General features: G+C 40.5%; 2 protein-coding genes across 2 annotated transcripts in view; both read right to left on the reverse strand.

Moving 5' to 3' along the window:
* Positions 1-15309, reverse strand: part of LOC311000765 (transcriptional regulator Myc-1-like) — a 294713-nt gene that overhangs the window by 127644 nt on the left and 151760 nt on the right. The gene's annotated exons all lie outside the window — the stretch shown is intronic.
* On the reverse strand, positions 3413-7955 carry LOC311000059 (uncharacterized protein; the record flags this gene model as incomplete). The annotated part of the gene is given in 3 exon segments (XM_083990694.1): positions 3413-3544; positions 3546-5830; positions 6275-7955. Coding segments are annotated over 3 exon segments (4098 nt in total).

Consider the following 15309-nt stretch of genomic DNA (forward strand, 5'->3'; position numbering starts at 1 on the left):
TGTTACCCCACCAGTTTGGGCCTCACAAATATGGCTAAAACATGGAGTGTTAAGCTTCCTCATGAACATTTGACATCATTTACCAATTATATAATTCATTATTCTCACACTGAAAAAAATGCAGTTATACATATGTAATAACCACAGTTGTCAATCCACTCAGTCAGGGTGTTGAGATGGGCCTTTGTCATGACACGTTTGCCTTTAAACTTGTTGTATCATGCATGCACCAGATCTTTAGATTGTTGTGGAAAATTTTGTTCAAAAGTGGCAAGCCTGGTTTTACTCATCTCACTGTTCTGAAAATGTTTGTTGTTTCCACTGATCAACTTGCATTCAGGCATTGAGCCTAACATGATCATTTTGAAGGTACTGTTGTGATATTTACCCCAAAATCGTATATTGCTATAATGTTGAACATTCTGTAATATTGCAACAATAATCAACACAAGCTCTATATAAAATCTAGGGAAGATCGTCCACACTAACAATAATGTTCTTGGCAATTTAGTAAACACAAAAGGCATTCTACTAGCTTAAATCTGACAGATTAAGTCCACTAATGCCGGATCTAAACTTTGACTTCTTGCCATCAGGGCGGGCGTGATATGCAAACTTATGGTTCAAAACATTGTGAGTGGCTGCTATGGAACAAATCACACATATTTTGCAAAACTCAATGGCATAGTTTGTGAAACCTCTTGTGAACCAGCGTCTCCGCATCTCATTCACCATTCCCCCTTTTGACACATGGTCCTACCCGGTGTGTCCATTCTGCAAAGTGGAGTGAAAAAATACCTGGGGAGACATGGCAGGCCATCAGGGCCTGTCCACACTCTGTCAACTACAGTGCAGCCTGCTTTTCTCCGAGTGACCTTCTCCGCCTGAGAGGCCCTACTCTCACAACAGTACCCACGATATTATCCTCGCTCATTGTTTTAGCTAATGCGTACCTGAATGCTCCTGATTTTGTACTAGGAAACTCACCATGTACTTCTTTTGGCACATTAACACTTAGAAGGTGACGGCCATGGTATTTTTTCACATTTTTAATCTGTTTGTTGGTGGGATTGATTGGGCATTTGAAGGAGGTGCGTGTTCCCACTTCAAGAAAGGCTTTAGCCAATTTGCTGTACGGGTTCAGCTCTATAGCTTTCCATATACTATTCACTGGTGGTTGATGATCTGCATTGATGAACTCTCCAAGACCACGATTGTCATTTCTTGCATCTCCGTAATGTTTAACTTAACCAAGCCGCTTTTCGGTTTCTTTTACATTTTCTTGTCTTTCTTCAGCTCCCTCTGCCATGTACCAGTCCCCTCTTCTAATTGTCTCCGTCCATAGTTTGCGCTCAACAAACTTCTCCCATTGGCCTGAATGTTTTTGGAGAGCGTCAGCCTCCACAGATCTGAGCCGGCCAGCCTCCAAGGTGATCTAACCCTAACCCTAACCCTTTTTCACTGGCCCCTGGTTTCATACCTCGTGCTAAAGCATGAAACAGGCAGCTCTTGCCTTCATTGATTATAGGTATAGTCCTATTATTGGTCTTCACATCATAATGGCCGTCAGGGTATTGGGAACTCTTTGGCCTGTACATCAATGTCACGGTTTGACTGGCAGGTTTAGTGCTAGGGTTCAGTTCTTGCATTTTTTGGAGTTTGCCATCACTTCCCTCTGTTAGGATGACAACCTTAGTGCCAGTGGCTTCTGACAGGACTCTGATATCTAGAATAGTACCTGCTGTTGTAGGGTCCCTGATCTTTTTAGCATGCAACAATGCCTGTTTACCTGGAGGTTTGTTTTTTGACGTCAGATCTACATCCATCTTTCCAATGGTGTTTTGTCCAGCTCTGAGTTTTTCCTCTGTTCTGTTTGTATTCAAGAGAGTTCTTGTGGAACTGCATATGTAGCCATTTACTTTGCCTTGGGCATAAGAAACAATGTGACTGCTGAATTTCCGGTGGAACACTTCTACCAGAGCGTCGGATAATAGAGCACTGATGGTTTGAGATAAATCCTGTTTGAAGTTTTTCAGCATCTTAGTGTCTGGTTCAGAAAGCTCATTTTGCCTCATGTTCTCTGAGGAACATTTTTCCTGGTTAAATTGATTGAGCTCATCGTGAAGGTTTGAGAAAAACTCTTTTGACAGGGTGAGAACTGCTTTGGTTGCTTCTCCTCCCAGTGCTGCCAAATGAGCAACTTTGATAGTTGTCAGAAATACACGTGTCCACTTTTGACCACTTGTGAGGTGTGACTTCACGCCGTCAATCACTTTGGAGATGGAAGAGTTGAGCTTGTGCTGCCAACTGAGGTCTGCATAGAATGGCTGTAATGCAGTGTTGCTTAATTCTCTGAAAATAGACAGAAGTTCGCTCCGTCTTTCCTCGTCCTCTATGAGATCAGAAAGATGTTCTTTATCCTGAAGATGTGAGAGAATAATGGGGTCTACTAAAGCAGTCAGTGGCTCTTTTTCCATGTTGGAAGCCACATCATTTACAATTCCCTCTTTCACCTTATGCTTAATGCCATTTAGTATTTCTTGCAGTATTGCATTTTCTGCCTTTCCAAATCCATACTGAATGGCTTCTTCTACCAATTTCTTTGTTGTGCACTTCACTGCATTTTTAACATTTGTCTTTACAACAGTACTAATGGCATCTTTCGCCTGTCTGTGGAGAAAGTTTGGCATTGACTTCATGTTTTTAGCAAATTTGATTGCCATTTTACAGGCTTTGAAGCCCTTTGCAATCAACTTTCCAACTCCAAATGAAATCAGGGACAAACCAATAGAAATGGCTTTTTCTATGGCCCATTCTTTCCAGCTGAATTTTCCTGTCACCATGGACTCGATGCCATGGATGCAGTCTGATATTCCCTCACTGATCATCCCCATTCCAACTTGAGAAAGTGCTCCAAATGTAAATGCAGTGAGCAGTGTCCCACCAATTACCTGCAGAAGTCCAAGAAAGAACACTGTCAGAGCTTCCCATGGGAAACGAGGTTTCTCTTCCACAGCGAAAACGTACTTCAGACCTTGACTGTACAGATTATCAGCCTCTGCTTGGAGATCTTCATCAGCCTTTGACACCAAGGAGAACATGGGTGATTTATTGGCTATTGCATCTTTCTCTTTGTTTTTTATCTCCTCCAGCTTGTTGATAGCTTCACTAATGTTGTCATCAAAGTACTTTAACATTTGACACTTGTTTAAAAACTGTTTTTCAAGGCTGGTTGGGTTGAGTTGACCATTAATTAATTGAATAGGGGACATTTTTATAATCTGCAGGCACACCATGCATTCCTCACTGAGGAACTTCAGAGACGCTTGTGCTTTTCTGAGATCATCTCTGGCCTTATTGAGGTACTCTTCCTTCTGCTGCTTTATAGTGCAGTATGCATGACTGTAAAAAGCTATGGCTGCCCAACTTTCATCTTCCATGGCTTTTTCAAAAAGCCTTGCACTGACATCCCATTGTTTGTCATCCATTGCAATATTCCCAAACTTGATGTAATGGTAAATACTAGAACACGGTGAAGTCTGTTGTTGACACTGACTTCTTGCGTCAGACAAATCAAGTTTCAAACTGTCTTGCAATTCGTTTCTTTTCAGCAGGTCAATATCTTCTGATTTAGTTTGCAACCAAATCCCCCAGAACTCATTCATGATGGCAACTACAGCTCTTCTTTCTTCTCCATCTGTGTTCCTGTAAATATCCTCTAGGGTCTTGCAGTACTCTGAAAACAGGTCCTCCCGCAAGTTCATCTCAGTGACATTGTTCATTATATCTTTCATCTCTTCTGCGCCAGTCATGTCCCTTGTTTCCTTTGCTTCCTCCAGAGAAGACACGGTCCTGAAGGACTCCTGCAGATGATCAGTGCTCATAATCACCTGTGCAGATCCAGGTTTACCTTTGCGAGCTGTTCGGCCAAATGCCTGCAGTTCCACTCTAGAGTTCTCTGACAGGAAGGAGAGGATCACAAATAATCCCCCATTGTTGTTCACCTCTTCTGAGACTTTTATGTCTGTGCCACGTCCAGCAAGGTGTGTAGCAACAATCACATCACCAGGATTCAGCACCTTATCTATTTTACTCAAACTGTCCTGATCACTGCGGATGTAGAGGATGATCTGACCTGGGACGATGTTTTCCAGCTCTTTGTGCAGTTCTTCAGCTTTGTTGATAGTTTCACAGATCACCAAGGCTGCTCTTCCCTCTCTGTATGAATTTGGGGAGATTTGAGTCATTACCACATCTTTAATTTCAGATTTCCACTCTTCAGCTGAAGTCTTTAGAGTTCCTTTGACCTCAAATAATTTCTTCCTGTTGAAAGTTGGTATTTTGCAGGTCGAGAGATTTGGATATAGCTCTTGCAAAAACAGCATGTCTGAGTCACTTCCGAGTGTCCCTGTAGTTCCATATATTTTCCCATGGAATTTTTCAAAAAGGGAAATGTTGGAGATGTAGTTGGTTACTGTTGAAATTGTGTTCAGTTTGACTTGGTGTTTGATCTCAATAAACTGCTGTAGACCATCGCCCCACTTCTTATTGACTTCGACAATACCGGTGGATCTGAAGTCCACTGGGCAGACACCGTCATTTTCTACAACATACTCCCGACCCTCCCTCAGTCTCATGGCCAGAAAGGCATTCTGAACCCAAACTGACATTTTCTTTTCTATCAGTTTCCTCAGGAAACCAGGGATGCTGATTTTGTCTTTATTGTTTGTGCATGGGGTGTACTGAATCTTCTCTGATGTAAGTTCTGCTATGGCCTTGATGAGAGATTCTTCAGAATCATAGAGAGGACAACACAAACCTTCCTCCAAAACAAGAAATGTGAGGCTTGGGACGTCCTGGTTGTTGCAGGTCCTGGCCTTAGTAAGGTGTAGCAATCCATTGTCGTCCAGAGTGTATACAGTGAAACTGTAGGGAACATAGTGCTCTATTTCATCAAAAAAATCTACAATTGAATCTCGACTCACAGTTTTAAGTTTCCTGAGAACCTCATCCTTTTCACTCTTGTAGAAATCAGCTGTAAATCCTTCTGGCACTATCTTTGATTCTTCAGCAATTTGTAAAACATCCATGGGGTGCTCAATTCCTTCTGTGTCAATGGAATCAAATATGGCCTTGAAGAATGAAGCCGGGGGACCCTGTATGAATGTCTGGTGTCCGGTGGACAGGAAGCCATACTGACTGATCTGGCTCCAGATTGTGGCCAGAATAATATTCAGGTGCTGCATGGAGACCATGGGGCTGGAGAGGTAGGTCAGTTGTACTCCCTGATCCAACAGCAGTGAGTCCACTTCATCAATAACGATGCACTGAAAACCTCGGTCAGGCCTCACATCTTTCATCTCAAATATCTGACGAAGGTGATCTGCAGCGAAGGCTTCAATTGTTCCATAGACCACATCCTGCTGGTAGCACTTCTTTCTGTCTTCATCTTTGGTTTTATTTGTGTTTGTGTCAACTGTGATGCCAAAGTATCTGTAGAAGTCCTTCCATTCTTCTGCATCTCGTTGACAGAGCACAGAGGAGCTGGACACCACATCTACTTTTTCACCCTTGAGTGCTCTCAGTGCTGCAAACATTGCTATGACACAAGACTTCCCTTCTCCAGTTCCCATCTCCAGGAGTTTCCCAGTGTCAGACAAGGCCAAGAAACACCAGCTGATCATTTGAGTGGCTCTTGGCCACCACTTTCCTTTAGCATTGCACTTGTACACAGCATTGCAAAGGACTGCTAGAATCTCCTGAAGGTCTTCTGTGTCTGTGCTGTGACTCCGAGCTTTAGCTTCCTTTATGTTTGTGTGTTTTTTAATCTCTCCAGATTCAATCAGATTTACAACAGTCTTTACTATTGTGTATGATTTATCCAGTGTTTGTACATCAATATTTTTCATCTGTCGAATTTCATCAAAAAGAAAGTCAATGTTTTTTTCTTTCTCACCTCTGCAGTTTTTTTCTAACTTTTGGATCAGATTCTTGGTTTGACATGAGTTCAAGAGCTCAATGAGACACTGGTTCTTCTCATCTGTCCACTCAGAAGACACCTGATATGTTTGTATCATATGTAAAATCTTCATAATGGAAATAAAGTTGTCATCCTGATGGTGGTCAGTTAAAGCTACAAGGAGGTTTAAAGCCTCCACTGGGGACCAGAGTTGTTGTGCTACAAGGTTTGACACCATCTGGAAGAGCTCTTTTGTTTGTTCCTTCGCCTGGAGTTGCACTGCACAGGTAAATAAACTCTCCAAACACAATTTGCCTCCTGGAGATGCCCTGTTCTTCTCAACAGCAAACTTTTCAAGGAGATTCTCAAGAATGGTCAGAATGTAGACCTCGCTGGAAGAGAGTTCCTTTCCTGAACATTTGTGTAGGATGGTTATGATCTTACTGTTATCTTTAAGCTTGTTGATGTCAGAGTGGAGCACCTTGAAAAGAGCCTTAATGAACTGGTGTCTCATTTCCATGTTCTCATGGTGAAAATTACCCATGAGGCTTTTCAGGAATTCTGCAGCAACCATTAAGGCACTGTGTTCCTTTAGGCCTGAGAGATCCAGATGATGTAAAGTACTGAGACAACTTTCTTCAATGACGAATCCTCGGTAAGGATGAGGGTTTCCTGTTTCCATCACCTCCAATCCAAGCTGAAAGTAATCCGAGACAAAGTCGTCTATGGTACCATACACAATGTCTGCTTCATAGACATCCCTCTTTGTGTGTGATTCAGTTTTCTTCATGTTTGTGTTTAGAGAAATTCCAAGGTGCTTGTAGAAGCCGGACCACTCCTTAGTTTGCTCATGTAAGTGAACGTAAGAGCTCAGGACAATGTCCACTTTGTTTCCCATGCAGACCTGTGTGGCTGCAACCATGGCTCTGACACATGGGTCTTCTTCAACACCAACCAGTTCTAGTGGCATGTCCTTATCATTCAGCACCAGTAAACACCACCTGAGCATCTGCTGCACTGTGGGCCACCAGCCTTTCGTGTCAGAAACTGCTTTGCAGAGCTGAGACAGAGCGTTTTGGATGTTATCTGCACTCAGGGTTGGTCCTGTAAAGGAATCTTTCATGAATGGTTTGTCTTTTGGGGCACTTTTTGAATATTCTAAGACACCAGTGGTGATGTTTTTTATCTTGTTGACGACAGAGTCGTCCAAATTCCTTGATGTCTTCAATTGTTCTAGAGCTGAATCTAGACTGCTCTCGTCTTGTTTTCTAAGAGTTTCTCTGAAGTCAAGTAGGAATCTCTCCGGGCCAACAGAGTCCAGAGCCTGGATGAAGGAGTGTCCAGAGTCATCTGTCCACTGTGGTGATATGTCATACACTTGAGCTAACATGAGCACTTCATTTGTTGGAGCATCCTCTTCATATTTCCCTGACAGCCCTTTGAGCAGAGTCACTGCCTCCGCTGGTGTCCATTGGTGTGTTTTCACCAGCCTGAGGAGCATTTCTCTGGATTCTGAGTGGATCTCCTTGTCATTGAGATGTGTGAGTTTGAACAACAGCAGCTCCAAACACTGGATTTCTATCTTTAAAATGAACAGAGAGGCTTTCCCAACCACATTATCTAGTGATGATGTGAGGATGCCGAGGAATTCAATGAGAACAAGGTCCTCCGTGGAGAGGTCGCCCTCACTCCACTGATTGGCTATAAGAGCTGCATCAGAATCACAGCTGCCGTGGTGATCAGTGAGGAAGTGCACCAGGTTCAGGTACAGAGCTTGAGTCAACAGGAAGTTCTCATCAACCGTGCATGCTGATTGGCTGAGGGACTCCACCAGGGACTGCAGGTGATTGGAGATGATGTTGAGGGAAAGTCCATGAGACTCCTCCAGAGACAGGGCACACAGCTCTGTGATGAAGACTTGTGTGTGCTGCAGAGTGCTGAGAGATGGAGGAGCACTGACCCATTCATCAAACAGGAGTTTGTCCAGGGGCCTCATTTATCATTGTGGATACACCTTTTTTTACGCCATTTTCCCCTCGTTTTGTGCGTACGCACTTTTCTCCGCCAAATTTGGGATCTATCAAGCCAAAACCTGACGGGGAAAAGTGCGGACATTTACACCCATTTTGACCCTGGCGTACGCCTTTTTTGAGAAACAGGAGGAATTGGCGACACCGTTGCTGAGTCAGAGAACTGCAGTGTGAGAGGGAGAGAGGAGCGGAGTACATATGTTAATTAATAAACAGAGCGGATTGAGGATTTTGCTTTTTTGATTAGGCTATATGTGACGTCCGACAAGGATCAAACCATCCAAGTTTAAAAACACATCGGCAGCAGCGCACACTGATCTGCAGCTACTGAGACTGTTATTAATCTGTCACCTGAGTTAACGAGGTGCACGTGTGTTTGGAGCTGACGAGAGGAGAGAATAAAGAGTGAGACAACGCAGCCTGAGGAGGAACTGTGAATGGGAAATGACCCAAACCGAGTCCAGTAGAGCTGTAACTGTGTAGTGGAAAGGCATGCAAAATAATGGTAACTATCGTCCTGCTTCCTACATTGTTTTAACATCTAGGTAAAAAAAAAAAAAAAAAGATTTTCTGGGATAAAGGGGCAGATTACATAAGATTCTTCTTCTTTCTGCTCCCTTTTGTTGAGATTTGGGAGGTTTTTGTTTTTATTGTAGCTTATTAAAATGCAAGATCATTTTTCTGACTGATTTATTGTCCGTGTATCTGCTTTCGGAGAAGCGGAGAAGTTCCGCTTCTTTTCCCCGTCCTCCGCCCGTTGTCTCTGTTGTCACTTTGTTGTCACTTGTTGCTGCGCCACAGAGAGCACATGGCTAATTAAATATGCACGTGCTGACCATATATAGTTGTATATATGCGTTCCGGGGGCGGAGTAAGAGGTGTGTTCACGTGTGCACCATTCTTGGGTCCGGTGTGATTTATTGCGGAGAGTTGTGCGTACGCACAGTTTGATTGATCTGAAAAAGGTGTAAATATTTCGGGTGTACGCCATTTTCGTCTTTTCGCCGTACGCAAATATTTAGTAGCAGTTTTACACCCTCTTTGATAAATGAGGCCCCAGGGCTGAAAGGATGTCGACCAGCTGTTGAGGAGTCAGCTGACTGAGGCTGAGGTCCTGAACAGGGATGCTGCATCTGGATGAAAGTGTTTCTAGAAACTTGTCACCATCTGATTTATAGTTTGACTCAAACTCATCCAGGTGGCTCATGAGAACACGTTGTCTGGACTCTTGTTCCTCTGAGATGTGTCTGTTCAGTCGATCCTCGTATTGCTCTTCAGCTCGATGGAGTGATTTCTCAAGTCTCTGACTCAGTTCTTCTCTTCTTTTCTCTTTGGCCCTTTGTTCCTCCTCTCTTCTTCTTTCCTCTTCTCGCCTCCTTTCGTCCTCTCTTCTTCTCTCCTCCTCTCTTCTCCTCTGCTCTTGATCTCTGATTGGTTTATTAAAGCAGTATTCACACTCGTATGCATTATCGTAGCCAACTGGTCTGTAGTATTCTCCTCCATTGTATACATAAACATATCGTTCATGGATAGTACTTTTGTAGAAATCTGAGAAGGATTTGCAGGGAGGCAGTATTTTATAACATTTACAGCATTTGAGCCGGTCGCCCATGTTACTCTCTGACGGTGCGTTTCCCATTTTCTTCAGATGTGATGTTCAAATATTTTTTTCCTGAAAAGTAAAAATTTAATTTAAAAAAATAGGAAATTACCGACTTACAACAATTTGTGTAGGTTTTTTTGGGATACTAAATTTGAGAATGTATAATAATGATAACAATAATATAAATTCATATACAGCTCCTTATCTATAATTCCATACTGGCAAACTTTTTTCTGGCACTTATTTATATCATCTAGTATCGGCTTGGGTGTAACAGACATGAAAGAGTTAGACACTACAGCTTGAAGAAGTTAGGTTGACAACTGAATTTCAATGAACAATTAATTCCTCCATGCTGCTATACTGAATCCCCCCCCCCCCCAAATATGGTGAATATGCTAAAATGTGTTTGTGGGTGGGTGCACTTAAGCCTGCTCAAAAGTATGGTTGAAACTGGCTGTTTTGTTTGTATGAGGCCACCTGTGACTTCCTTTAATGCGGATTGCATTATGTTTCTGTGATAATATTTTTAATGTTCAAGAATTTATTCTTATCGGTCATAATACTATTACATAGCACAGTGGAGCGTGCTATTACATAGCACTAATACTAATGCCTCACACCAAGGGTTAAAAGTGAAAATCAACCAATTAATCGGTGCCAGTAGCACATTATATAAAGTGTCTCCATGTTGGCCCTGAAGGTCTGGGGACCTATGTCAACCAAAATCTGCTGCATCTACAAATCAATCAATCAGATTGTAACTACAAATCCACTAACCAATCAAATCATCCAATCAGAATAGTGATAGATCAATCAATATGTCAGCATATTAGCACCATTCATAAGTAAATTACTTAACATATTGGTTTTATCAGTTCAAGCTTTTTAGGAGGAGTCACTACAGGAGCAGAGAGAATAACTAGTAATAAAACAGATGATTTTAGTTTAAGTGCTAGGCCCTAGAAGTGGAGGATTAGTCATGAATGTAATTGCAATCTATTACTGTTAAAGAATTGTAACTAACTTATAGCTACTAGTCAAATGATGGTGATAAGAAAACCTTTGTTCTTTAAAAAGCTGATAATATAATATTGTTCTGTTGGTTTAGGTGATAACTCTGACAACACTCACTCAGAACAGACCAAAACAGTGAAAAAATATAAGATATAATGAGTTACATTACACACAACTACGGAATTAGTAACCTTACAGATAATCGGGAGACATACAGGAGTTCAATTTTTTTTTTTTTTTTTTGCAATAAACACTTACCTGTTGAGTCTGTTGTATCACTGAAATGTACACACCTGGAGCTCATTCAGCAGACACTACATCACTCTAAATGAGACATATACAAAATGGAGAGAGAGCTGTAGAACAGACAGATATAAATTATCTCGGTTTAACCATTAATTCAAATACTAAAACTATTTTTGTTAAACATTAACCATAGCTGCCTTCCCCAAAGTCCGTCAGACAGTGAACATCTCACTGAACCAGTCAGGTCAAATATACATTATTTTGAACACGTTGACACGCCATTAACAACACATCAACAACACATTTGTGACACGTTAAACCATGAATAGAAAATTAGAAAATAGAATATAATATGAAACTAAACTTTTGCCAATTCCGACTTTATGTAACATTTAGATTTTTTTTTTTTTTTTTTTTTTTTTAGGAGGACTCACTGCAGAAAGAATAACAGATGATTTAACTTCACAGTAAGTGCTGAGCTGGATAAGACAAATAAGACAATTAAGACCAGGCCCTAGAATTATTGGAAGATGAGTAATTAAATCACAAAATTAATGTAACTGTAATCTATTACTGTTGAAGAATTGAAACTAATTTACAGCTAAAATGCTGGTGATTAGAAAACCTTCATTCTTTAAAAAGCTGCTAAGTAAAATATAACATTTGTTCTGTTGCTTCAGGTTACAGCTCTGACAACTCTCACTTAAAACAGACTAAATGATCACATATAATAAACTACATTACTTATTTATGTTATGCACAACTACAGAACTGTTATTACATGAGTTCATAGAAAATTTGGCAATAAAATCATGAACTTACCCTGAGTTCATTGGAGCTCATTCAGCAGACAAATATCGCTCTAAATGAAACATAACACAAAATGGACAGAGCTTTAACATAAACAGATATGATCTCTCCTGGTTCAATCATTAATTCAAATATGAAAACTCTTTATGTAAAACGTTAAGCACGACTAAATGACATCATTAATGTCTGTCAGACAGTGAACATCTCACTGAACCTGTCAGGTCAAATATACATTATTTTTTAACACATTGACACGTCATTAACAACACATCAACAACACATTTGTGACACGTTAAACCATGAATAGAAAATAAGAAAATAGAATATAATATGAAACGAAACTTTTGCCAATTCCGACTGTATGTAACATTTAGATTTTATTTTTTGTTTTGTTTTTTTAGGAGGACTCACTGCAGGTCACTCTTGGAAAAGAGGTTTTAAATCTCAATGAGTTTTTTTTACCTGGTTAAATAAAGGATATTGATTGATTGAATAACCAGTAATAAACAGATGATTTAACTTCACAGTAAGGGCTGAGCTGGATAAGACAATTAAGACCAGACCCTAGAATTATTGGAAGATGAGTCATTAAATCACAAAATTAATGTAACTGTAATCTATTACTGTTGAAGAATTGAAACTAACTTACAGCTAAAATGCTGGTGATTAGAAAACCTTCATTCTTTAAAAAGCTGCTAAGTAAAATATAACATTTGTTCTGTTGCTTCAGGTTACAGCTCTGACAACTCTCACTTAAAACAGACTAAATCAGTGAAAAATGATCACATATAATAAACTACATTACTTATTTATGTTATGCACAACTACAGAACTGTTATTACACGAGTTCATAGAAAATTTGGCAATAAATTCATGAACTTACCCTGAGTTCATTGGAGCTCATTCAGCAGACAAATATCGCTCTAAATGAAACATAACACAAAATGGACAGAGCTTTAACATAAACAGATATGATCTCTCCTGGTTCAATCATTAATTCAAATATGAAAACTCTTTATGTAAAACATTAACCACGACTAAATGACATCATTAATGTCTGTCAGACAGTGAACATCTCACTGAACCTGTCAGGTCAAATATACATGATGCCTAAACTATACGAGGCAGAATATAAAAACAACAAAACTGATTTCAACAAAACTGTAGCTCCTTTTGTATGGTAGATACTACTACTATTATTGTTGCGAGGATGGCTAAGATGACCTGTTTAATGGGTCAGAGTCAGATGGCTAATTTTACGATGTCCGTAACATTGTAAAATGAGCTATCTAACCACTAGTTTCGGACTTCTCTGGTCGTTTTCACACTTCACTAAGAAGACTCTGTTTGACTGGGGAGCTGAAAATTGTAAAATGATTGCATTTCGTTTCTGCTTTCACACTCCCATTTCTGAAGCGCACCAAACTTTCTGAATAACGTCTCACAGTTGAAAAGATGCTCGTCAACTGGACAAATTTAGAGGGAAAATCCCTCCCTCCTACATTTGGTCCTGTGTTTGGTCCGGTGAACGTTCACACTGCATAGGCTACGAACCGCACCACGGTTCACCTGCAAGCAAATCAAGACTCACGTTTGGTCGCTCCAGAGTTTGTATGAGCTTTCACATCTGCACAAAGAAAGCCGACCCTGGTCCATTTAAATCGGACCAAACAGCTCTGGTGTGAAAGCGACCTTTGTCTTAGAGAGCATCCCACTGACCCAGTCTCTTCAAATGTATGTGATTTGTTTTTGTCATGTTCACTGTCTTGCTGATGAAACACAGACTGGAGATCGGTCCAGCTAACCCAACAATGTGATGAGAGACTTGCAGCTTTAATGGAATGTGAAAGTGAAGTGTTTTGGGCAGGGAGTCATTTATTTTCTCTGTTTCTGTGACACATATTTTCTTTATTTCAAACATGATGCTTCATACGTTGTCTCCTGTCTCCTCGGTGTGGACACCACCGCTAGAGGAGTCCTGGTTCCAGACTTCGTCCACCACCTGAGAACATCCAGACCTTTAGAGAAGGTCTTAAGTCTCTTAAGTTTTAGAACAAAGGAAACGTCAGGAAATGTCTTGTCAAGAGAAACCGAAAAAGCAACAATATTTTGTGTTTTTTCATACAAACCTTCAGTAGAGCTTTTATAGCTGCAACAGTAAAATGCAGGTAATCACATAACATGAGTCTCTAGGTAGGCCCCGTCCTCTCAGCCAATCAGATGCTGGCATTGTTGGCATTGGGATTCAGCCATGGTGGAAATATCTAATACAACCAAACATGATCCGGACTAAGTGTGAACGAGTTGACTCAAACATTGATGAGGACAGTTCTGTCCCTCCAAAGTGTTGGCAGGGACCAGTCGACACTGAGTTCACTACTGTTCACTGGACTTCGTGGTTTGTGACAAAACAAAGAGTCTGAATACTTCTTCATTTCCTTGTGTTTCACTGTTGTAATTATGAGTTATTGAGTCTAGATGGTTTGATCCATTTAAAACCGAATGAACAACACAAAGAAAAGACAAACAATGAACACAACAACAACAACACCACCACATATCGGCCAGTGTCATGCTCAGCCTGGGTGTTAGAGTAACAGTGGTAGTGCAGTTCTCCAGTTCGGCCACCAGAGGGCAGCAGCACAGAGCAGATGGAGCTGATCCCAGTCAACTACTTCAGGTTTAAAAACAGGATTGATGAAAATATAATTTTATACGTTCACGTCTGGTTTCAAGTTAAGTGTTTTTACTTACACTTTTTTTCATCTGGTTAACAATCTGACATTAAAGCTTTTATACATTTAATTTCTCAGTCTAATAACATAAAAAAGAAACACAAACTGAAGTAAGTTATCATCTGTTTACATCACTGAACAGATGTAATTGCTGGTGCGATGGAGAATCAAGCAGGTTATTGATACTTGATCAGTCGGTATTGGTCTGAGCTCTGATCCTGACGGCTGGTCTTCACTGATCAGATCTAATTAACAGGACACCATCACCACAGACTAGTCTTCCTTTGATGTCAGATCAGCACTAATTAACTAACTAACTAAATAAATAAATAAATAGCTAATTAACTCACTCACTCACCCACTTGCTAAATAACTCACTCATGTACTCACTAAATAACCAACAACTTGTTTTTGACAGTTAAGACTATACACAAACACACACATTGTAACATGTTAAGTAAGGGATAATGTGTAGTTTGGAGGTTGTTATGGAGAAATAAACCCCGACAGGTTGTATGGAATAATACAATGGATTCCATACAACCTGAAGGGGTTTATTTCTCCATAACAACCGACCAACTATACATTATCCCGCCTACAACTAAATCATTCAATAATGTAACACAAAATAATGATTAAAAGAGATTTTATTCATGTAAAATTAGCCTGTTTTACATTGAAAAAGGTGCTTTTATTGGTTTACGCCGCTCTGATCAGCGCAGCACAGAAAAGAGAAACTATGCAGGATATTTACCTTATGTTTAATTTTTACCGTCATTAAACAGCTTCGGACTAATAGTGATGTTAGATAAATGACTTGTAACTTGTTACAGAGAGAGTGGAGGCTCCTTCACATCGCTGCTGGAAACCAAACCTGCGATCAGAGCCTCTGACCCGGTGTCACAGCTC

This window comes from Trachurus trachurus (genome assembly GCF_905171665.1).
Source record: "Trachurus trachurus genome assembly, chromosome: 17".
In the NCBI taxonomy this organism is placed as follows: domain Eukaryota; kingdom Metazoa; phylum Chordata; class Actinopteri; order Carangiformes; family Carangidae; genus Trachurus; species Trachurus trachurus.